Genomic DNA, 25,734 nt, shown 5'->3' on the forward strand with positions numbered 1-25,734 from the left:
AATTTTAGATCTGTATTAGAGAAAATTCGTATTAGAGAAAGCGTTCCCCCCTCCCTGTAATTTGGGCAGACCATATTGCAGCACAAACACAATCAATGCTTGCGAATCATTTTATAGAAAGTTTAATTCCCTCTTGTAATCTCCACATCCAGACATATTAAAAATTGTCAATATAAATACACATATTCATATATGAGGCCTCGCCGTCCTCATTGAATAATCAAGACTACCTACATGTAGTCAACGTGTAGATACCTATTACTGGAGAAAAATTCGTTCCGGCACCGGAAATCGAACCCAGGACCTCTCAGCTATGCGCCCTGAGCGCTCTTTCCATCTGAGCTATGCCGAGACCCGATTCACGGTGCAGGGCGAACTATCCTCCTTTGTATCATTAATGGCCTACTACCTGCATTTTAGACATAAGTCATACTTGCAGGAGCGCATATTTAAATAACTTTATGGCCATTTTCGACAACAGTAGGGTAAACTAGGGTCTGTTGGACAGTCGGGCATATTGGACACTCTGTACTTTAACGTGTTACCTCGCCACTTGTGGGCACCACATTCTGCTAGAAGTTAATGACGGAAGTAGCCACGAGTGGGGCTACTTCCGTCATTAACTTCTAGCAGAATGTGGTGCCCACAAGTGGCGAGGTAACACGTTAAAGTACAGAGTGTCCAATATGCCCGACTGTCCAACAGACCCTAGTTTACACTATATTGAATACTGTTAACATGATATATACATATTTTCACATATGAGGCCTTGCCATTCTCATTGAATAATCAAGAATACCTACATGTAAGCATTGTGTAGATATCTATTATTTGAGAAAAAATCGTCCCGGCACCAGGAATCGAACCCAGGACTTCTCAGCTATGCGCGCTGGGCGTTCTTTCCATCTGAGCTATGCCAAGACTCGATTCACGGTGCTGGCCGAACTCTCCTCCTTTGTATCATTAATGGCTTACTACCTTCATTTTAGACATAAGCCTAAGTCATACATGGAGGAGCACATATTTAAATGAATTTATGGCCATTTTCAATAACATCGGGTCTCGGCATAGCTCAGATGGAAAGAGCGCCCAGCGCGCATAGCTGAGAGGTCGTATGTTCGATTTCCGGTGCCGGAACGAATTTTTCTACAATAATAGGTATCTCCACGTTGACGACATATAGGTAGTCTTGATTATTCAATGAGGACGGCGAGGCCTCATATATGAATATGGAATGAATGGAATTTAAGTGAGGGGGGCACGGATGACCCAGCCCTGCGAACTGTTAATATCTATTGTGCTAACCCTCGATATTGAATGAGTTGCGTGACATAGATCCCCTACGCGCACCAACCCAACCACATGACTCCCTAACGACTGGTCCCTACAGCCAACAGAAATCTATATACCCATTCTTGCTTCGGCAACTTCCCCCAAGGCCCCCCTGTAAGTCCGAAAGGTAATTCCTCCACCGAGTAGGTCCGTCTCGGGTGCTCGTTGCAGAAGCCATCCAACTTTGTTTCATTTAGCTACACGGAGGCCAGTCGAGAGAGCCAGTAGTTACGGGAGGCCGCCTGTAGAGTGATCTGAAAAACCACAAACGGGATGATGAGGAAATGATGGTGGGGAAGGGAAGGAAGTGGCGAAGATGTGTGGGGTTCCAATCGCCTGATAAAGTTACCTGATATTCATTCATAGGAGTGAGGGAAAACCCCCGAAAAAACCTCACCCAGGCAACTCGTCCTGACCGGTAATCGAACCCGGGACCGCTGGGTTAGGAGTTACACTCGCTAACCCCTCAGCCACAATGGTGGATCATATATTAATATATGTATATATAAATGTTAACAGTGTTCAATAAACTGTTGTCGAAAATGGTCATAACGTCATTTAAATATGACGTTCTTGCACGTATGACTTACGTCTGCATGATCCTACCCAGCTCTCTCCTCAATCTTCTCAGACGATTGCCAGGCATTAGACAAAATCTGCACTCATCACTGAAGAAAGTTTCACGTCATTGTTCCAGACTTCAATTCAAATGCTCCCTAGCCCACTGTTTCTGGTGCCACAGTGTAGAGGGGTCATTACTTCACTAGTCCACACCTGTGGAGTAACGGCTAGCGCGTCTGGCTGCGTAACCAGATGGCCCGGGTTCGAATCCTGGTCGGGGTAAGTTACCTGGTTGAGGTTTTTTCCGGAGTTTTCCCTCAACCCAATACGAGCAAATGCTGTGTAACTTTCGGTGCTGGACCCTGGACTCATTTCATCAGCATTATCACCTTCATATCATTCAGACGCTAAATAACCTAGATGTTGATACAGCGTCGTATAATAACCCAATAAAAAATATGTACTGTATAACTGATATATTTTTAACACACACCTGACAAATATTTTAATATTTTTTAGGTAATTGCATTATCTTCTTCCACATTCCAGGATTGGGTAATACCACGTGTGCTGCATGGTTGCCAAGTGGTGTAGGCTCTTAGAGAGAAATTATCGAAACTGAGTTAGTAGTGCCATGGTGTTCTCCATATGGAGCAGTATTAATTTGTCAAGAGAAATAAGTCCAATAGTACATAAATCTTACAAGACTGCGCATTAGAAGTTTGAGCAAACAATTATTTTTCGCCTTGCATTTTGTGCTTAGTGAAGTAAGTCAGGTATCAATGTTGCACTTGGACAGTCTATTATGCGTTTACACCACAACATATATTTCAGGAACAATAATCAACAATAATGGGAATTGTTACTAGAAATTTCTTAAATGTAACGAACACAAATCTCTGTTTTTCACAAAACAAGTTTTTTCCACTTACACCACTTGACGACCAAATAGACCACTTGTTTCAGTCTTTATTATCAAATCGTCTCTTGCATAGTATTATTATTTGAAAAAAACTTTATTTCCACAACACATTTTAGAAAATCTCTTAAATTTTGTGTGGAGGTTACAACACCAATATATTAAAAAAATAAAATAACATTAAATGCATGATCATAACCTTACACATCAGCTCAGATATCAAACAGAATTTCAAAACATTTTCAAGTTTATTTAATTAAATTTCTTTCATATCTCTAGGAAGAGTTGTTACAATTTACATCACATTTTCTTTCAAATTTGCGACAAGATAATATTATTTCCATCTCCTAGAATCAGACTACACACAGATACATTACCTACGAGCTTCCTGAAATGGAAGAGTCAAGGCAAAGTTCTACTTTTAACTATGAGTACACTGTAATGGCGTACGCAATTAATTAACTAGAGGACTTACTCGTGTTAATTATGTACGTCTGTGCGGCTTACAGCTGTTTCGGTGCTTCATCACACCATTCTCAGAGCCTACTAGATCTCGGCGTCATCTCGAACTTCTCTGCCTGTTATGTGGGTGCGTTTGATTGTTGAAAAGTGTTGAAAAGTCGAGTCAAATAGTGTGTGTGTACTGAAATTGATCTGTGTGTTGAGAATTTGATCGGGGTGTGTTTTAGTGCGTTTGTATATTTCGTATTGTTCTAGTGTGTTGAGTTTTTGGTTCTTGGGTTGAATGTGTAGGATTTCCATGTCCGCATTTATGTTATTGTATGTATGGTTAGCATTGGTTATGTGATCGGCGTACTGTATGTAGATGTATTGTGTCCTCTGGTTATTGCTTTAATGTGTTCTTTGTAGCGTGTTTGGAATGATCTGCCTGTCTGCCTGTTACTAAAGCAATAATCAGAGGACACAATACAACTACATACGCCGATCACATAACCAATGCTAACCATACATACAATAACATAAATGCGGACATGGAAATCCTACACATACAACCCAAGAACCAAAAACTCAACACACTAGAACAATACGAAATTTACAAGCACACCAAAATGCACCCCGATCAAATTCTCAACACACAGATCAATTTCAGTACACACACACTATTTGACTCCACTTTTCAATACTTTTCAACAATCAAACGCACCCACATAACAGGCAGAGAAGTTCGAGATGACGCCGAGATCTAGTAGGCTCTGAGAATGGTGTGATGAAGCACTGAAACAGCTGTAAGCCGCACAGACATACATAATTAACACGAGTAAGTCCGCTAGTTAATCAATTACGTATATTCAAGTGTTAAAAGTAGTGTCTGCAAGATTCAAAATGTAATGGCGTAGCTACACTGTTAACATGAAAAAGAAAAGAGAGACTTAAAAATCATAGGAACAGAACAACTTTGGAGTATGTACCGGTAGAAGTTTACTTTTGGGACAAATGGATGCAAATTTAAACATAAGTCTTCTATCTTACTACACCAGAACAAAATCTCTGGCAAACAAACTGACAGAAAGCTGGGTTGAATCTCAATATATTTCCGAAAGAAGCAAAGTTATTCACATTTTGAAATGCAGTAGACCTGACCTGATATATGAAAGCACGTTGACGGAACAAAACTCAAATATTTATTAAACCTTGTGTATACATACTGTACTGATGTTTGGTACCGGTATACAATGTGCTACAATTCTGCATCCCATAAGCTATCAGTAAACCAACAATCATGGTAATTGATTTACATTGTATTATATTTATAATGAAAGCTGTTGTGAAATCACATAGAGAGTCAGAATTATTCCATATATATTCCTGCATAACTTTCTTTGTACCAGTACCCATTCTCCATTATTTTGGAGGTAGAAGGAGCAAGAAAATTATAATTGCATAAAACTGGAATTGAATTCCAATATTTGCTCCAATTGTGAACATACCAGTACTAACTGGATGAAAATAATACTAATAATGATGACAATTAAACTTTGTGAGGCCAAACTGGGCTAAATTTTTACGTACTTTAATTACATCTTAATTTTGTAAAGAAAAATGTGAAACGAAACTTGACAGAAGAGTTCGTATTTATTTGTGTTAGGCATAGTCTGTCTTATTAGATGACATTTTAAAAAGCAAATTCAAATTATGAAATTTCTTTTAAAGTTTTTAAAACAGTCTTCCTGTGTAAAATTACCCCACAGTCTTTAACTACGAGAGTTATAATTTGTGTCACAACAAATTCTGATCAACCCTCCAACCTACATTGATAGATGTGTTTGTAACAGAGCAATTTTGGACAGCAACAGTATTCAACGCTAATTGTTCTTTTTTCTAGTTACAGTTATGTTACCAGGAATGTCATCCTGCAGCCATCAACACTTTTTTGCTAAATGGCATTGATCACTCTAACTCAGCGTTTCTCAAACTATGGTCGGTGGACCACCTGTGGTCCTCCAGGTCTGCCCTTGTGGTCCTTCAAAAAAGGCAGAAGGAAAAAAAATTCAAACAAATTGTGTATCACTCTATAGGTGAAAATCTCAGAGTTTGGAAATGACACATGGCAATTGCCTTTCACTTTTTATCCTAGTTCTAATATTTTATGAAATTTCTTATCCTACCCGTCTACCCACTTCCCACTCTATTCTCAGCAACAAAAGAGGGATTTATAGCACTATGAACGTGGCGTTTCTTGCCATACAACTCTGAGGTCACAATTTGAAACTTATTTTCCAAGCAAATATGACGAATTTTCATGAGTTCATGATCACTTTCATTGCGATATTGAAACTAACGAACTTTCTTTGAGTGAAAGAGAACAGTTAATTGAACTCTCGAATGAGACCGGACTTAAAATGAAATTCCAAGTGGAAGGTATGGTTAATTTCTGGACCTCATCACAAGTGAAAACAGAAAATAGTGAACTGTACAATGGTGCTTTAGAGATTATAATTCGGTGTGCTTCTACGTATCTGTGTGAGAAAGGGTTTTCATCACTAACTCTAATAAAAACAAAGTAGGTTACCGAAATCTACTCGATGTATGTGACAATCTCCCACTTAAGCGTACCAGCATACGTCCAAATATAGAACAACTCTCCAAGAATCAGTAGGCTCATCCACCTCATTAATGTGAGTACCGAAATTGATTTATTTTTAGTTAATAAGTTAAAGATTATCCAAACTCTAATAGCCTTGAGTTATTAAAGAAACAAAAATGAATTTTCTTCTATTAACATTAGCTTAATTAGTTAATATTAATATAAAATTAATTTAATTTAATTAATGTTAATTAATTCTGTTTTAAAATATAAGTACTGGTATACTGTTATTAAAATATGCTACAAAAATGATATATTTGCTTTCGAAGTGAACAAGAGTGAAGTGGTCCGCGGAACTGTTGTGACTTAAAAAAGTGGTCCCCACTTCAAAAAGTTTGAGAAACGCTGCTCTAACTCACAAGAAAGCCACGGAGATTTGTTTTGGTTGAATTGGGAAAGTAGTCTAAAATGATATTTAAAATATAGGCAATATCACAACAATGTTGTAAGTCGATGTGAACAGAAAGTAAAAGTAAATATGTTAAAAATATCTTAGAAAATAAAAGATTTGTAGATGCCATATTTGCCCTCGATAAGAATTTAGAAATATTAAACATGGTGTTCCGCAGGGGTCAATTGTAGGTCCATTGTTGTTTCTAGTTTATATTAATGATTTAGCCTTGACCATAAACAATTCATCCCATGTAATTTTATTTGCAGATGATACAAGTATAATTATTTCAAGCAAACAATACGATCATTTTATAAACACTTCTAATACAGTGCTGAATCTAATGAATGAATGGTTCCATGCAAATAAACTAGCACTTAATGTTGATAAAACCAGTGCAGTCAAATTTAGTACACACAATAGTGCTCAGGTTTCCTACAGTGTTCGATTAAATGGAACTCATCTCAAAGAATCTATAAGCACAAAGTTTCTTGGTTTAGAATTGGATAATCACTTGAACTGGAAAACGCATATAGAATGTATTACTCATAAATTGAGCTCTGCCTGTTATGCATTAAGATCCTTATCTACTATTGGTGATATAAACTTACTTAAAATGTCATACTTTGCATATTTTCACTCTGTAATGAAATATGGATTAATATTCTGGGGTAACTCGTCTGAAGCTAAACACGTTTTTGTTTTACAAAAGAAAGCTATAAGAATAATGGCCGGTGTGCATAAAAGGACCTCATGTAAAAATATTTTCTGAAACTTAGAAATCTTGACTTTACCTTGTGAATACATTATTTCCCTAATGATGCTGTATATTAAGAACCAAGATAAATTCAGTACTAATCAAGACATTCATCATTTTAATACAAGACATAAATCAGATCTTCGTCTACCCTCTGTTAGTCTAAGCTGTTTTAAAAAACGAGTTCGCTATTCATGTATAACAGTCTTCAATGCACTGCCTAATTATCTTAAAGATTTGAAGAACAACGAGAAAAGGTTCAGAAAAGAATTAACCAAATTTCTACATACTCATACCTTCTACACAATTGATGAATTGTTTATGCTTGTGAATTGAATTATTCTACTTAAATGACATGTACAATTTTATATAGCTCAACTAAAATATGTTTTTATATTGACTTAATCTGTTTACTATGTATTGTATTTTTTGTTTAGCATAACTGATGAATTGTATGTACTGTAAATTGAATAGTATACTGTATAGGTCAACTGATGAATTGTTTAAGCTTATAAATTGAATTAATCTACTTCATATGAATTGTATAGCTTAACGAAAACAAGTTTGTAAATTGAACTAATTTGATTGTATATGTTTGTATAGTTTGGCTGATGAATTGTATATGTTCTTAAAATGATTACTAGTCTGTGTAGCTCTACTGATGAATTGTATATAGACCTACTCTAAATTGAATGGTAATATGTATAGCTCAACTGATGAATTGTTTATGATTATAAATTGAATTAATCTACTTGATATTAATTGCACAAATTTGTATAGCTTAATGAAAGTATGCTACTTTGTATTGTATAAATTTGTATAGTTTTGGCCGATGAATTGTATATGCTTTAAATTGAATAGTAATCTATATAGCTCTACTGATAAATTGTTTGTGTTTGTAATTTGAAGTAGTTTGCATGATATGTATTATCAATTTATGTATATCACAACTGGTTGAATTGTTTATGCCTTAAATTTAATTAAATTGTTTTGTATTATAATATAGCTCAACTTATGAATGATCATTTGCGTTTGTAAATTTAATAATCTGATTGGCTATGTATTGTATACTTTTAGTAGAGCCATCGATGTAGCTCAGTCGACAGACTCGCTGGACTGCTGATCCGGAGCTGCGTTCGGGCTTGGGTTGGATCCCCCTTTGGACTTTGGTTTCTTCGGAGGTTTTCCCCAGCCGTGGGACTGAAGCCGGATGGTCTATGGCGAGTCCTTGGCATCAACCCCTTTGATTTGATTACCCCCTTTGATTTGATTACCTGGTTGGGTTTTTCCGAGGTTTCCCCCACCGAAAAGGCAAATGTCGGGTAATATTTTGGCGAATCCTCGGACCTCATCTCATCTCACTACATCTCGCCAAAATGTAAAAAAATTGTACAAAATTGTAAAAATTGTAGAAAATTACTAAATTGTAAAACTATAAAAATTTGTAAAAATTGTAATTGTAATATTGTAAAATGTTGACATGTTCCACATCTTAAAGCTTCATTGCTCATGTAAGATCTATGGAATAAAATAAATGAATGAATGAATTGAAAGTAGAAGAATGTGCCCAGGATAATGGGATTACATCTGTAACAGCAATTGTTAGTGTTCATCTATGTTGTCTATGGGAAGCAGAATCAGTCTCAAAAGAGTTGTTGCAAATTGAATTGATCATTGCTAAAAGGCCCTTTCTCCATATTTTTGCAAAAATGAGTTAACTACAGATGCAACATTCTTACATATAAATACACAATCTGTGCTAAAAGGACTTTCCTCAAGCCTTCATACACACGCACAGTTGAGCATTTCATTTTTAGTGTCATGCTAAAATGCCCTTACTCCAGGATAGAGGGCCTTCTAGCTGTGAACTTGTCACTTATCGGTGTTTCCATCTGATGACAAAACTTTATACTTCCTATACTATCAGCTATCTTTATTGTTTGAAGCGGTCTGTTTATTCTGCTCTGATCTTTATTTGTGTTTTAATACAAATTATTATATTATACGCAATTTCGGCTAATTGAAATGGAAACTGACAGTTTGAAAAGCAAAAAGAGACGTAGTGTTCCTTGCAGTTGGAAACGAAATATAATAAAGAAAGCCAAAGTTAAAGGCACAACATGTGACTTACTCTGGAAAATTGGTGGCTCAAAGACGAACTGGTGAGGATTGTAGGTAAGTTCAAAATATTTACACTGAAATCACTGAGGTAAATGAATATTGCATAAAAATGTTATTTCGTAAGGGCCACAAAATTCTTTATAGGCTATATAAAATATTAAATGCGTGCACAAAAATAAAGTCACTGCAGTGAATGTAATAATTTAATGTTACTCTTTCAGATGCAAAAATAAATGTTTCCAAAATGTGTCTGAGGAATTAAAAATAGCAGTCCTTGCTCAATTTTAATCTTTCAGTGAGAAAGATGAACAGGACATATATTTACAAGGACTCATTGATGCAGTTCCAGTCCAGCGTCGTCGCCCAACCAACAATGAAGGATCAACACATACTAGTTCCTTCAAATTTCATATACCAATACAAGGGGAAAGAGTTGAAGTTTGTAGGAAGGCCTTCTTAAGCTTTTTAGGTGTAGGAGAAAAAAGGGTAAAAAGGTTAAAATCTTTATCACTTTTAGGAAAATCTCTTAAATATGATCGAGGAAAACAGTGAAGAAAGTGACCCCTCCTGATAAATGTCTCAGAAGTCACAATCACATTTCATCCTTTCCTGTCAAAGAAAGTCATTACACTTCTCAAGAATACCACTATCTTGATGCACGATTAAATGTAAGACTTATGTATGATTTCTATAAAGTGAAGTATCCTGACACAAAAACAAAGTACAAGTTTTATTTAAAATATTTTAATGAGAACTTAAACTTGTCTTTTGGAAGACCACAAAAAGATTCATGCTGCACTTGTGAAAGTTCGATGGTAAAAATTCGCAGTCCATCCCTTAATGATGCCACTAAGAAAGTTGCAGGTGATGAGATGGTTGTCCACAAGAGATGTGCCTCAAAGTTATATTCTAAAATGAAAGATTCTAAGAGGATATGTCAAGAAAGAAATGTTGTCCTAGCACTATCATTCGATTATAGGCAAAATTTTCCTCTGCCCAACATGCCTGTCCAAGACCATTTTTTACCTGCGTCAAATCTGGATGTTTGTATTTTGCATACATAATATTCATACCCACAAGTCTGCATTTTATGTTTATGATGAAACAAAGGCCAAAAAAGGACGAAATGAAGTTCGTTCTTTTCTAAAACATTATATAGACGAATATGTACCAGAATCTGTAAGAGAGTTGCATCTGTACTCTGATTCTTTTGTTGGACAAAACAAGAATTATTCTGTGATCAGATATTTAGCAGCATGGCAGATAAAGAAAGCTTTGATAAAATTGTGCACAGATTTCCTGTTCGAGGACATTCATATCTGCCCTGTGTTAGGGATTTTGGTGTGATAAAAAGGGCAACTGCTAAGAGAGAATCTATACACCTATAGAATATGTGGAACTTATTGCTAACTGCACTCAGCAAGAAAAATTTGTAGTGCACATGGTGGATACTAAAGAAGTGCTTGATTTCAATAACAGGTGGCCCATGTTTTACAAAAGAGGAGATCTTTTTGTAGAATCTCGTGGTATAAAGGTACCTCAGTGTTCGAAGTTGTCATTCGCCCCTGTGTGTTATTCTGAATATGTGTAGGCCTACAATGCCACTTTTCCTCATATAGTTTCAACATCCAAGTTCATTGATGGTTTTATTATGCATACCTTTGCTCTTTGTCTACCTGGAATTAAAAACATAATCCTTCCCCAACGTCCTGCTTATGATGAATTGATTGCAATCAACCCAGACAACAGACGCTAAATAACCTTAGATGTTGATAAAGCGTCGTAAAATAACCTACTAAAATAAAAAAACCCAGACAAAATGCAGGATATCAAGAAAATTCTATGGTACATTCCCCATGAACAGTTACCTGATTATGAGAAAGTTGTAAATTCTCCACTAGCAGAACATAGAGAAAATACAGAATGAAGTCGTCAAGTTAGATTTAAAACAAGGGCCTAAAACTTTGTAATGCGTAATTAAAATATATTTTAAGAAGATAAATATACTTTTAATTTGAAATAATTGTAGTTTATTTAATTTAAAATCCTGTATTTTATTACAGTACTCCATTTTTAACCAAATGTGAAATTATTTTAAGTTCACTGCTAAAAGGTCCTTAAGTTTGAATTTTTAATTACTAATATTAAACAAACTACACGTGACAACAAAATAAAAATTGTGTTTCCAGAAAGCACAAATATACCTTTATGATGGACAGTCACCACATTGCTCTACAAAGATTAGTATTTCTTAAAAACAGTATTTTTTTTTTCGATTTATTCAGAACTAACATTTTTGGACAAAGGGCCTTTTAGCAATGACCAATTCAATTGCAATATAATGGATTGTAATATTTTCTTTATTTGGAATAAACATTCTATGTTTCTTAATAGCTTGTTTTCTTTGACGCGTAAAGTGAGAACATGAAAGCAAGAACACCATTATTCGAGAAATATGTTTATGATAATTTTCAATTTGGGGTAGAGCTGTACCCTGTCAATCTTTAATGTTATAAACTGTCTGGTCTCACGAAAGTTATAATATCAAGCAATGCCTCAAGGTACAATCTGCCATAAGCATAAATAAGATAATAACACACTGTAATTCTTTGGTGACCAATATACTGGTACTGTACCCTATTCTAAATCACAGCAGTATTAAAAAAATTCTTTCTTTGACTAGAAAGAATTCTATGACTAGATGGATACCGATAACCTCAAGAAATCATATTAATATTACACACATCTCATTAAATTGGGAAGATAAACATTTCATCTTTTTGTAAAAGTCATATAAATTGACGAAGATCTTAAAGCACATGTCAATATCGGTAGTGAGACAATTTCTCAATATCAGTCTACCTACAAAAGTAATCTTCAGCTTACGATGTTTGGTGACGTATACACGTCCGTTGATGTGACATATTAATGAATTTAAATACTATTATAGTCACAGAGTTGCCAGTATGAAAGGATAATTCCAAGGCTTTGGCGTGAGACGAACTCGATAGCTCAGTGGTAGAGCACCTGACCAGAGAACAGGCAATCGCAGGTTCGATTCCCACTCGAGGTTGTGAAATTTTTCTTTCATACCATGGCATGATTGTGACTATAATAGTACTTGAATTCATCAGTCTACCTGTATCTGAAATATAAGTGAACCAATCTGATCATTTTTTTCGTGAACAAGCCTTGCATTCGATGTTGATAACAACATAACCTAAAAAAATAAGAATTAAAAAATTATTAATATGTATCTCACATTTTAAATACATTTTTATTACTATCAATGTGTCTTCTGATTGAGGTTCGGGTTGATATGTACACTTAGCGGCAAAAAGAATGAGCCGGCCGACAATTTCAATGTTCCAGAGACATAACATTGCGCATGCTTGTCTTGTCAAAGCCATAGTAAACCATTTAAATTTGCTGTATTTTGTTTAAGAGTCTAAAATATGTAATAAAATCGAATGGCGGATTGATTCTACATACATCAGGGCCCTTGAAGAGTGAAATAATAACAAAATTGATAAATACAAAATCAACCGGAGCGAATATGAACAGGAAAACCACGTATTATGCTGAACCGACATTAACAGTCACAGTAGCGTAAGTTGTTACGGCATTGGTCTATTGAACACGTTGGTAGTAGTAGCTTAAGGTTCGGATCACCCCCACTCTTCTTTTTTTTTATTACAAATTTGCCTCATATGTGTCTCGCAAAGCTATAATTATGTGGCAATATCTCTTAGAATATGCCCAAACTCTAATCAATAATAAACATCCCTCTCTCTTTCAAGCAATACTGCTATCTGTTAATACAACGTTCTGTCTCATCATTATGCTTGAAGATGGCACAGAAACAATAACTCATTGCACTGGTTTGCACAGGTTATTCTGCATATGCTACTCTCCGACAGGACTTTGATTGGAGAAATGTCATTCTCTCCAACGAGGTAATTGTCTCCAATAGCAACGATAGTACTGTCCTAGATTATTGTATGAGTGGCCACCGATATGATGAACGCTTCGAGAGACGAATTGTTAACAAGTCGGGTTGTGTGAGGGTCGCGTGTTGGGGGTGGATGTCATATGATGGGGCAGGACTTCTGGAACGCATCCACAGGCGGTTTAAGGCAGAAGTCTACAAACACATTTTGGCAAATGTAATGATCCCTTCCATCTGAAAACAATATCCAGAAGGAACACTTTTCTTCCAGCAGGATAATCATCCGATACACACCGCCAACCAGATTCAAAGATGGTTTACAAGGAGGAGTGATGTCGACCCAGTCGACTGGCCTCCAAATTCACCAGATATGAATCCAACTCAAAATTTGTGGGCTGCAGTCAAAAGGATCCTACGCTCTAATTGGGCAGAACAACCACCCGTTCGGACACCTGAGGAATTGTGGGACAGAGTTCTAGATGCGTGGGAGAAGATGGCCAAGAATTTAGACCTGTTCCATAATCTTGTGGACTCCATGCCGCGCAGAATGAGGGCAGTTGTTGACGCAGGTGGTTTGTGGACGAGATACTAGTCCCCACCACAGGCCTTGTTTTGTAAATATATTAAAAAATTGTTTGCTTTTGTTTATTTAATTATTTATTTGTGTTTGATATGCGTCCAGTTTTTTAGGATGTGAAACAAGTATTTTTGTTTATACAGGCCAGGTGTCACATATTAATAGCCCACAGGTGATGGGCAATAATATTTTTACAAGGCAGGCATAACGAAGTTTGTTAACAAATGCCATTTCACATTTAAACTAATAAATTAAGTAAAAGTTAAAATAAAACAAAATAATAATTTTACCACACCGGGAGGCAAACTCACAACCTCTGGCATGGATGTCAGACTTCTTACCACTGGGCTACACAATGCTCGTAAGGTTTACTACATTATAGACGGACGACTTTCAATGAAGAGACACCACAGCAATGCCTTGTAGTGGCTTACGTTTACATGAGTGAGCCGCATGATAGAACTTAGCATTTCTATCGACCAAGAGTCGGCCCATTCTTTTTGCCATTAAGTGTACATCTATAACAAAGTGCAGCATGATTTTCTATGAATTGAAACTAAATAGCTTTTCTTATCGACTTTTGTGTGCTTATTATGAAAATGTACTTAGTTTTGCCCATCACATCAGAATATTCCACAATTCGCAATTTATTTTAATTAAGAGATGAGGGGACAGAATATTCAAACTTGATAGATTTACTTAAAATTTTTACTCTCAGTTGATAGCATTAACAGTAATAATACTACCAAATTTTAATTGAATCGAACTAATAGTTATTAAGTTATTATTTTTTAAATATTTTTATATGCAAATAATGTCAAATCAAATGTTCCCCAGTGTTTTCTAGATATAACATTAAATGTAATAATATTTCTTTTGAGTATGAATTGTAATCATACAAATATTTTACAGTGAGTTATTTAGTATAACTGATTTTGCTTAATTGTAATATTTTTAATAGGGATTGTAGACCCTATCCCCATCATGTTAATGTTACCTACTTCAGGTGCACTTTTGTCAGAAACTATTGCACAATTAGGAAACTTTGCATATTTATAGTTTGGATTTTTCTGAATCTTTGTGTATTTTTAAAGTTTGTTCGTACAAAAATTAACATTTTTAATTATTTTCTTGACAGTCCTTTTTTTGATGCAATTTTAAAGCAATTACTCTCTACATTGTTAGATTAATGTGGATAGGAATTAAATATTTCATGTTCTCACCACTGTCACATGCCTGGCCTGTGTTTGAATCATATGACAATGTAAAGATGGTACTGCAGAAAGTGGAATATGAAAATCATATGTGGTCTGTTTGCTGTGATTTTAAACTTATTGGTTTGTTACTGAGTCAAAAAGTGGTTTTAAAAAATAGCTCTATTTTTTGTGTGAATGGAATAGTAGAGAAAGGACTTCACATTAGGAGAGGAAAGAATGGTCTAGAAGACACACATTTACACCGGGAATGAAGAATATTATTCTGGAGCCATTACTTGACTCCACCAAAGTTTTGTTGCCACTCTTACATATTAAATTAGGTCTTATGAAGCAGTTTGTGAGAGCTTTGGACAAAAATAGACCGTGTTTTAAGTACCTGTGTGATAAATTTCCCTCACTCAGTTATGATAAAGTCAAATCTGGAATTTTTGTAGCCGCAGATATGTAAATTAATGTTAGACAATTATTTTGACGCTGTTATGTGTGATTCAGAAAAGAATGATTGAGATAGCTTCAGAATGGTTGTAAATAATTTCTTAGGCAACTATAGAGACCCCAATTGCAAAGAAATGGTTGAAAGTATGTTGGATAACTTCAGAAGCTTGGGCTGTAATATGAGTGTTATTGTTCATTTTCTACATTCGCACCTCAATTATTTTCCCGAGAACTTAGGCGCTTTTAGTGAGGAACATGGTGAAAGGTTTCATCAGAACATCAAAGGTATGGAAACTAGATCTACGAAGGAAGGTGGAGTGAGAGTATGATGGCTGTTTACTGCTCGATGCTAAAGAGCGACAATTCTTCAGAAATGCCTTCCATGAAGTCAAGAAAATGGAAACTTCAAGTGGAGTGAGATGCACATGTGATCAAGATAAGGTTACATGAGTGCAAATATTATGTTACTAGCTTTTTTTATTCAGTTAATAGTTCTAATTTTGTCACAAATTCTGATTTACACGTATTTAACATGAACGAGATTTATATGCCTGCAAAAATATTATTTTTAGATATTTTCTTTTTTTTGTTCTTTTTTTTTTTGTGATTTGTGAAAAATTCTGATATCATGGGGCTATTTGCAGGTCAGTTTCGAATTCAACACAAAAAAAACTGTTAAGAATCAGTTATCAAATCAAGATAATCGGAAAAAATGTATTAAAATGCAGCACACAGAGTTCAAACAGTACATCTCACTCGACGATATGTGTCAGAAGAAGAACAAATTGTTTGTATACATCTGAAATCTGACTAGTATAGTATGTGGCTAGTTGGCGCTGTATGCAATGGTGGGGAAAGGAACTGGCCACCCTATCCCATTGTCTCCTGGCCTAGTTGCCTCATAAGTGATGCCTTCTTGGTATCACTTGTGAGGTTCAGACTGTCTTCGGACAGTTGACTAAACAACAACAACAATGTATCTATATCCAAATATCACTAATAAATGATTGTCATCTAATACACATTAACTTAAAAATCTTCTTCTTCTTCTTCTTATCCAAGCTTTAAGCCTTTTAAGGCTTGTTGCGGCTCCAAATTAGTTGCACTCATTGATTGATCCATCTTTTCTTAGGTCTACCGATACTTCTCCCTTTAGGTAGCCTATGTAATGCATAATTTGCTTAGGATATCTACCTTTGCCCATTCTGTCTACGTGTTCCAGACATTTTTGTCTATAATTTACTATCTGTTCATTTATATTATAAATTTGTAATTGGTTTCTTATATTTTCATTTCTAAATCTATCTCTTCTTGTTACTGACCTCAGAAACCTCATCTCTGTTGCCTGTAATCAAATATTATCTCTAGATGACATTGTCCATGTCTCACTGCCATATAGCGCTCTTGGGACTGCCATAGTTTTATAGAACTTTATCATTGTGTCTTTTCTGACTTTGTTCCTCAGTGTCCTCTTAGTTGTACCACACATTCTTGAAAAATTTTCAATTTTATTTTCTGTATCTACTTCCTTCATGTATGATAGCGAGCAACCCAGGAACTTAAATTTGTTTACTTGTTCTATTGGCATATTATTTTGTACAAATTTGCATCTTATAGGTTGGAGTCCGTGAAATGCCAACGCCTTACTTTTACTTATGGAGATGTCAAAATTATAATTGTGTATTATTTTGTGGAGTTCAAACAAAGCTCTCTGCATCGTATCTTCATTATCCGATATTATGATCGATCATCCGCATATAAGAGTGTTATTATAAAGTTGTTTGTATCGTAGTTGTTTGATATATGTAAAGTACTTAGCTGCTGTTTCCACTGTCGGATTGCATTGTCCAAATATAGGTTAAATAGCGTGGGTAAAGTACAACACCCTTGTCTTGCTCCCATATTAATATTTGTTTCCTTTAGATCTCCATTTCTTTGTTTTATGCATATATTTGCGTTTTTATATATCTCTTTAAATGTTTTGATGATATGAACCGGTATTCCTCTGCAGGTCATTATGTATCATAATTTATCTCTATCGACTCTATCAAAAGCATTACTGAAATCTACAATTATTATATAAGTTGGACAATTAAATTCTCTTATGTTTTCTGTAAGTAATTTTAAAGTGAATATATTATCAGTACAGGATCTCCCTTTTCGGAACCCTGATTATTCTTCCAAAAGAATTTTGTTTCTACAATATTACATAGTCTCTTATTTAAGATTTTGGTGTATACTATATATGCAGTGTTTATTAGGCTAATGCCTCTATAATTTTCATTTTAGTTTTATCGCCTTTTTTTAAAATTGGTATTATTAATGAATCTTTCTATTCTTTAGGAATCTTCTTTTGTATCCAACATTGATTTAATATATGTAATAGTCTACCTTTCATTTCTTGTGGTAAATATTTTAATAGCTCTGTATCTATATTATCTGGACCGTGAGCTTTCCTATTTTTAGAATTATCTAGAGCCTGTTTGAGTTCGTATAATTCCAGGTTATCTACTTCTGTGATTAATGTGTTAACCCATATTTCTGGCCCTAGTTTATAATTATCTTTGGTCCATAGTTTTTTACAGTATAAAAGCCATTCGTCAGAGTCTAATAGCTGTAAGTTTGCAACATCTTTTTCATCTCTGTTCAGGTGTTTCATTATTCTATTCAGGTCTTTCCATTGTCTGTCTTGCATGTATATCATTTTCTATATTTGCAATATATTTATCCCAGCTAGATTTATGAGCCTCCCTGATCATTTTTCTTGTTTCTTTACTGCAGGTCTTATAAGCTTCTAGTGCTTCCTGTGTTTTAGATGCTAGCCATTTTAAATATAAATCTTTTTTCTTCTTTATAATATTATCTAATTCTTCATTCCATACACAGAGTCCTTGTTTCTTTCTTCGTGGTTTTCTCTTCCCTAAAACTTCTGATGCAGCTTTTTATATTATTTGTTTGAACTCAACCCTTCTGTTCAATATTTGTTCTAATAGCTTTTTCATCCATAAGTAATTCTACTCTGGATTTATACAATGTTCTAATTGTTTAAAAGATTGATAATAATAATAATTGGTAAGAAAACCTTGATGTAGCAGAGTGATCCTTCTATTAACTCTGTATACATGAATGCAATTCTCATGATTAAGAGAGAGAAAATAAACACTTACGACCTGATAATATATTGTGACAAATTTCTGTAGAAGAAAAATAAAAAGGAAATCAAATATTTCAGGGAAAGCTATTGAATAGATGATCTGATATAGTACTTATTTGCCATTCCTGAGTGAAATTTTATGTTAATGTTTTAATATAAATTAATTTAGGTATTAAAGTTTCTTACATTAATATGCAACAAACTGAGTTTTTAAATTTCCCATTACGTTCAAAAATAGAACCTATGAAAAGACTTTAAGATAAAAAAAACTTACGTTTAGGTTCAATGAAGTGAAGAGCGACAAGTGGAGAGAGGTAGCCTTTCTTGTTGGTGTATGGATAAAAATATCCTGGAAAACCTGTTCTTGGTATGTATTCAACAGGTCCAATGTTCTCTCTGTCATATGGTTTCAACCCTCCACATGTCAGCCACACAGTGTTCAACTGAAAAATATTAGAACATTGTTTTAATTAGTTTTGAACAATTATTGATGTAAATATATTCCCTTTAAGGTTAGATTTTTTAGGTTGCGATAATGTGACTTTCATTCTAAATGTATTACTTTCAAATTTTAATTTAGTAACACTGATATACCACGAGTAAATTTTTTCATAACATTTACAAGTAAAATTAATTATTCTAGCCAGCAGGAATGATGGAAATGAAAATGAAAGGTTAGCAATAGAGGGCAAACACAATATCATTAAATTATTTTGTGAATGTCGTTACAGTGTTTGTGAAAGTTCAACGTAAACAGCATACCTACACTGTATCCACTGACTGCAATACAGACGGAATTTTATTTAAAATCTCTCAAAGTTCAGCACAAAGTCTGGTGTTTGAAGTGGAATATATGAAATTTATGTGCTTTTATGTAAAACAGAGACTTTTTTAATATAAGTAAAAATATTCTTTCGGATTGATATGGTGTATTGCACCATTAATTTGGTTAAGCATTAATTATCGCATAAGTCGTATGAATGATGACAGTATTCTTAATATTGGTGTTCCTCTTCCTCATGAAGATACTGTTAATCGCTACCATCATCTATAGGCTGCTACTACAGAGCAGTCAGCAGTATTTCGGGCCATCAAACTCCATTTCGTGCTAGTGGTAACCTATGTTGCAGACAGAAAAAGGGAGTCAATGTCACTGCTAATAATAGCGCGCAATATAACTATTTTCACTGAAACCATGAATTGATATATAATGCTGACTGTAATGAGTATTAATTTGTGATACAAGAATTGTTGAATATTTTGTCTCTCCAGCTACCTACACATTTTCGACATATGCATTAGTTCCTCAGGTGCGATTTAAGCAATTTCTCGAGTGATGTTTTCTTTTAGTTCCTCTATTGTGTGAGGATGGTTCTTATAAACTACCAGCGTATCTTTTAAGTTTGCCCAAAAATAAAATTTGCTTAGAGTGAAACTGGAGCTATACAAGGGGGCCACAATACAGTGCTGGTAACTCTGTCCTAAAAAATCTCTGCAATAAGATGTAGTGATTCGTAAGGAGTTTGTGCAGTAGCAGAATCTTTTTCATAAAAAATTGGCCTTATTGTTCCGTGTGTATTCAAACCACACCACACAACAGACTTTTTCATCATGCAATAGAACTTCATGCACAAGCTGGTGATTTTCTGTGCTCTGGTACCAGTTGTTTTGTGGTATGACTTGCCCATCATAGACGAAGATACAGGGGAGGCTTAGGTAAGCAATGCACCCCCAAGTCAGAGTGATATAGATTACTGTCTCTCTCTAGCATTAGTTATGTAGGAAGCATAATACCGCAAATTAATATGCAAACAACGTTTAGGTAAAAATTATGTTTCTAAGTATTGCCTATAGGCATTCTTTATGTGACTTTTATTTTTATAATATGGATATGAAAGAACTGGGACAAGCCTGAAACATTTTATAGAGAGAGTTCATTCAGTTCGCATCAGGTGACAGTGAGTTCGCAAGATAAATTTTCCTTTTCTTAAAAGTATAGAACAAAGTAGAAACAAAATTATTAATATACATAATAGTGAAGAACTTGATAAAACTACGGATAATAGCGTAAGTGTTGATGCAGCTGCAATAGTATTCAACCTACAACTAGTGACCATACAAGTGGTAAATGGCAAAGCGGACACAGTTCTGTAGTTCACCCAAGGTTCTTCAGATCTTGTCAATACATTGTGTACGTATTGTATACTGCTGTGGAGTAATGGTTAGCATGTTTGACTGTAAAACGAGTGGGCCCAGATTCAAGTTACGTGATTGGGATTTTTTCGAGATTTTCATTCAACTAATTGAAGCGGAATTGCTGGGTAACTTTCGGCTTTGGACCTAGGACTCACAGAACAGGAGTGATAAGCACAATAAGCGTCTGGCTGTGGTGCAAACTTTTGAGTCCCACTTCCGTAAAAAAAAAAGGTATGCATTTGTCTTTTTTATGCTTTTGGGCGCATTTATATGCTCATGATAATATATACCGTAACTATCTACGAATTAGCTTATTTTATTGCCATATTGTTGCCCCCTCCCAGAAAATCGTTCTATTCTGTCTATGGTGCCCATATAATTCGAATAATGCTTCATCTGAAAATATGTTTAATTCAGGATACACTCTCCAGATTCCAATTTTAAAATATGACTCTAATCGTGTGATCACTCAATAACAATTCGTGAAACAATATAATTTTATAGATAAGGGTTTAATTTAAGCAGTTTAAAGACAGTTCTTGCTGATGATTTTGAAACGCCTGTTTCATGAGCAAGTTGATACATATTTTGGAGTACCATATGTTCCAGTCTTCCACCTATATCATCTAATTTTTCTTCCATAAGAACTCTGCGCCTGGTAACAGGTTTTTCGTGTTTAAGAGATCCTGTTTGACATAGCTTTTTAACAAGTTCACGAACAGTTTCCTTACCTGGAACAGAATTGCAAGGATAATTTCTCACGAATCGCCTTACTATTGTTCTCCACGAGTTAGTTTTTAATTCTATGGTGTTACAGCTTAAGCTGATATACCTATATTTTCCTTATTTTACAGGAGAGCAGTTTTAAAGTCTACTCTTTCAGAAAAAATCACAGATACATTAGAAGGAATACCAGTACTTTTTAAATTAATATTAATATTAGCTACTAATGGGAGTAGACATACCATATTTTGCCATAAATTTAAAAACTACATTTGCAACATAGCTAGACAATAAAATATTCCTGCCAAAATTGTACATATCACCTTCTGCCATAACACCACTGAATAGGCTAAGTCGTAGGCTACTGGGTCTAGTGTTCAACAATTTATTAAAATGATGCAAAGCTTGTCTATGAGCAGCTACACAGCATTTCGAACATCCGTTTTAATTTAAGATGAGATTAAACATTAAAATAGCATTTAATTATTGTACTCTTAATACTACTTATATTTTAATCATAAGTTTAAAGAACAGTCCCTACTTTTATATTTCACAGTGATTCTGATATGGCACTATGTTCTGTGAAATGACTAGTATACAGTGAGGCAATCGAGATTGTAAACTCTGTAGCTATTTTCTTTAAATATTACATATTAAATCAGATTATAATAAACTGTAAGCAAATAATGGTTGCTTCAATGACTACAGAGTCCTGAAATTGAACACACAAGTCTAAGAGTCATTCACACACAGGTCAATGAGCACCAATACCGGTACACATATTTTGAGAGGAGGTACAAACCTGACTTTCATTAGTGATATTTATTTCATGAATGTGTTTCTTTAGTTCTAACGGCATCGACTTAGGCAGACTGTTTGTGTCATTGTAGAACACTGGCTCCCAGTCATATATCTGCGAAGAGACATCAGAAAGTTTCAGGAGTATATTATCGTAATTTCTAGTACTACCTTTGTATTGTATTTATTTACATTCAATGGTATTCATACATCACTTCACAGCTAGAATACTGTAATGAGAATAACTTCCATAGCATCATAGCACTTTTCATATTTAACATTTTAATTAATTAATTACGGGAGAAAATATTATCAAATACGTGAAATAGGAGACTGGCGAAAATGTGAGTAAAATATGGGAGACCTGGCAAGCCTAATTCTGTGAATAACTGGAACTGTAAAATGCAACCACAATGAAACAACTTAGCGGAATGATAATAATAATAATAATAATAATAATAATAATAATAATAATAATAATAATAATAATAATAATAATAATAATAATAATAATAAATACCAGTTTATGTTAGATACACAATATACAGGGTGTTTCACGAAGATTGTGCAATATTCTAGGATGTGATTTCCGACATCATTCTGATGAAAAAAAGTTCCTATATACATGTGTCCGATTTTTAATAGTTTCGGATAAAATCACGTTTCTTTCTTCCATAACATGCATTCTTGTGAACTGTCTCTCTCTGAACATCTGGAGCTGTATGTGTTACAGTACAGCTGATAGCAGCGACAAAAAATCTCGTGACATCAGGGTCATGGTTAGAGATAACTCAACACTGGTACAACATATCTATCTAGCATCTGAACAACGGAAGTTAGGGAATGTAGCACGCACAGTTCACACTCAGGCAGCTACGAGTATTACTGCAGAAGCTGGGGTCTTTGAAAACCGGCTTTAATACAGATTTCTCATTTGAGTAATAATGTGAATGTTCTTTAATGAATTTATGATACACCCAGTACTATTGTTGTAAATAATTTAAATACTTAAACCTTCATAATATCTACATTTATGTTTAACATTCAGAAAGGCGTAACTCACTCAATTTAAAAAATGTGACATATGTTTATATGAACTCTTTTTCATCACAGTGATGCCAGAAATCACATCCTAGAGTATTGCACAAACTTCGTGACACACTCTGTATATACTCATCTTCCTGTGTCCAAAAATAAAATTTATTGCTCCAATGTTCCCGCTCCACTCTTATACTTCCTTCCAATTCTTTCATGTACTCTAGGTCGGGCTCTTTTCCTTCTACCAGCTGGAATACATTCTAAAATCTTGCTTGGTAATCATTGCTCACATTTTCTTCTCACACCCATACCACTCTCTCCATATTTTACAAAGTATAGCAGTCTAGCAAGGAATTCTGAATATTTATTTTCTGTCTGAAATTCTCATTTCCTACCTTTTCCAATGCACACACGCACACGCACGACACACACACAAAACAAGATTTCTAATATGAATTTAATTTTAACATACTTCCCCTAAACAAAGGTTGCCTGACAAAGTAGTATACTATACAATTTTAATATATAATTAATAAATTAATAAAACTGAAAGTTAAGATCTACAAAGAAATAGTAACACTACCAAAAGATACATTAATTTAAAAAAATTAGCTATAAAACATGAAGCAGAAATGGTTAAGATTATGAAATATGTATGAGATTTATTCAAGAACGTCATAATAGCTATACAGGATGATTCACAAGGGAAGGTAAAAAATTTATGATATGATATCTTAGGCCATTTTGAGTGAAAAAGTTCATATGAACATAGGTCCATTTTCGAACGATGGCGGAGCTAGATGCATTTTTTTGGTAAAACGTCTTGCCCAAATGTGAATCAGACGTTACCATATGCTGCTGACGTGAGACAAGGTCAAGGTCGCAATGAATGACGTAACATTGGAACCTGCATTGTGAGCGGTGTAGATATGAGAAACAAACTGGGTGGTTATCAGTTCACAGCAATTCAGTCAGCTACCTACAATACACTAGTTATACAGGTACAGTTATCGGAAGTGTTAAGTTGTGTTTTTCAAGATGCGTTATAAATTTTCGACTACAGAATACGCCGATATTGTGTATGTTTATGGTTTGTGCAATGGAAGTACCTTGTGTGCTGTTGCTGAATATGAACGATGCTTTCCAAACAGAAGGGTACCATATCGATTTTACTGTCTATGACGAGGTTGGATGAAAGACTTGGTATAGCAAAGGAAAAGGGAAACGAGAGAGGCCCTAATAGACCGTATTTTGGATGCGGCATAAAGAAAAACGTGCAACTCTCCCAAGCGATGAGTGCGATTCACGCCCGAGCGCAACAGTGCATTGAAGGAGGATGTACGTTTCAAAATGTGCGAAAACATCGACCCCGACATGTAGAATATTAGGTATGCATGCATACGTGAATATAAACTTTAAATTTTTCCGTTATCTGTCTCTCAATGCAAATTAGTATAATGGAATCTCAGAAGTTTTTGTGAAATCAAAGAGCCATATCTCCGTAACCGTTCGAAAACGGACCTATATTCATATGAACTTTTTGATTCAGAATGACTTCAGAATTCACATCCCAAATTTTTTACCTTTCCTCGTGAATCACCCTATATATGCATCTATTAGGAATTGTGAAGAAATTATTTACAGGGACTGGAAACAAGAAAATAGCAATATTGTTCATCTTAAGTCAAAAATATTCTGACACAGCTAGGAGAAAAGAATGTCTAATCAAAATAATGTTTTCCTTAATTTTATATTTCTTTCGAGGTGATACTTAACTCCTTACATATCCCTGATATGAAATAGGCCTATAGTCAGACCAGTTGCTCATAATCTGAAAACAATAATGAGATCACAGGGAGACATGATGCTCCTACACTGGAATATAACATTAAATTAAGTAGGCCTATCCGTACTACATATATCTCAGGCCCATTTAAGAATTTTGAACAATGGAATATTCTCTTGCCTTAATCTCTGCAGTTTCGAAAGACAATTTATTCAACGTAAGCAGTTGTAGGAATATAAATGTTATTTTCATTTATATTTGTATAATTTCTGTCCACCAATTAATTTCTAATTTCATTCTTAAAGCTTAATTTTTAAGGTTTTGGCAATGTCATAAGCACATACACCCTACTTTGGATTAGTAATGAAAATATTAATATCGTCATTATTATTATTATTATTATTATTATTATTATTATTATTATTATTATTATTATTATTAGCATTGTTGTTATAGATTAATAACTAAAAGAGGGAAATTCAGACAGAACTTAAATTAATACCAACTTTGTTGAGTTTGATGAAAACACATGGAGTGCCCTTATCATAATTAAAATTATTTCCTGAAACAGGGATCCCAGCTATAGACACAACATATCATGAAGTACTAAGATACAACTTCGACATTTTTCCCCTATTACTTGATCACAAGCTAAAATCTAGTGCTTTTCCAGC

At 34.6% G+C, this 25,734-nt stretch overlaps 1 protein-coding gene across 3 annotated transcripts; it reads right to left on the bottom strand.

The window, feature by feature from the left end:
• Positions 1-692: 692 nt before the first annotated feature.
• On the bottom strand, positions 693-25,713 carry LOC138707953 (sodium/potassium-transporting ATPase subunit beta-2-like). Of its 3 annotated transcripts, none has more exons than XR_011334479.1 (4): positions 25,567-25,713; positions 22,241-22,351; positions 18,794-18,962; positions 693-1,586 (listed from the first exon to the last, which is right to left on the bottom strand). XR_011334479.1 is itself a non-coding variant. In XM_069838025.1 (4 exons), exons 2-4 carry the CDS (start codon positions 22,295-22,297, stop codon positions 12,358-12,360), a joined length of 276 nt encoding a protein of 91 aa, XP_069694126.1. In that variant the 5' UTR covers positions 22,298-22,351; positions 25,567-25,713; the 3' UTR covers positions 11,196-12,357. The 3 variants fall into 3 exon arrangements, 2 of the variants coding, with proteins under 2 accessions (XP_069694126.1, XP_069694127.1); XM_069838025.1 differs by lacking the exon at positions 693-1,586 and adding an exon at positions 11,196-12,407; XM_069838026.1 differs by lacking the exons at positions 693-1,586; positions 25,567-25,713 and adding exons at positions 11,196-12,407; positions 22,757-22,946.
• Between the last annotated feature and the right edge of the window lie 21 nt (positions 25,714-25,734).

Source organism: Periplaneta americana, chromosome 10, assembly GCF_040183065.1.
Source record: "Periplaneta americana isolate PAMFEO1 chromosome 10, P.americana_PAMFEO1_priV1, whole genome shotgun sequence".
Taxonomy (NCBI): domain Eukaryota; kingdom Metazoa; phylum Arthropoda; class Insecta; order Blattodea; family Blattidae; genus Periplaneta; species Periplaneta americana.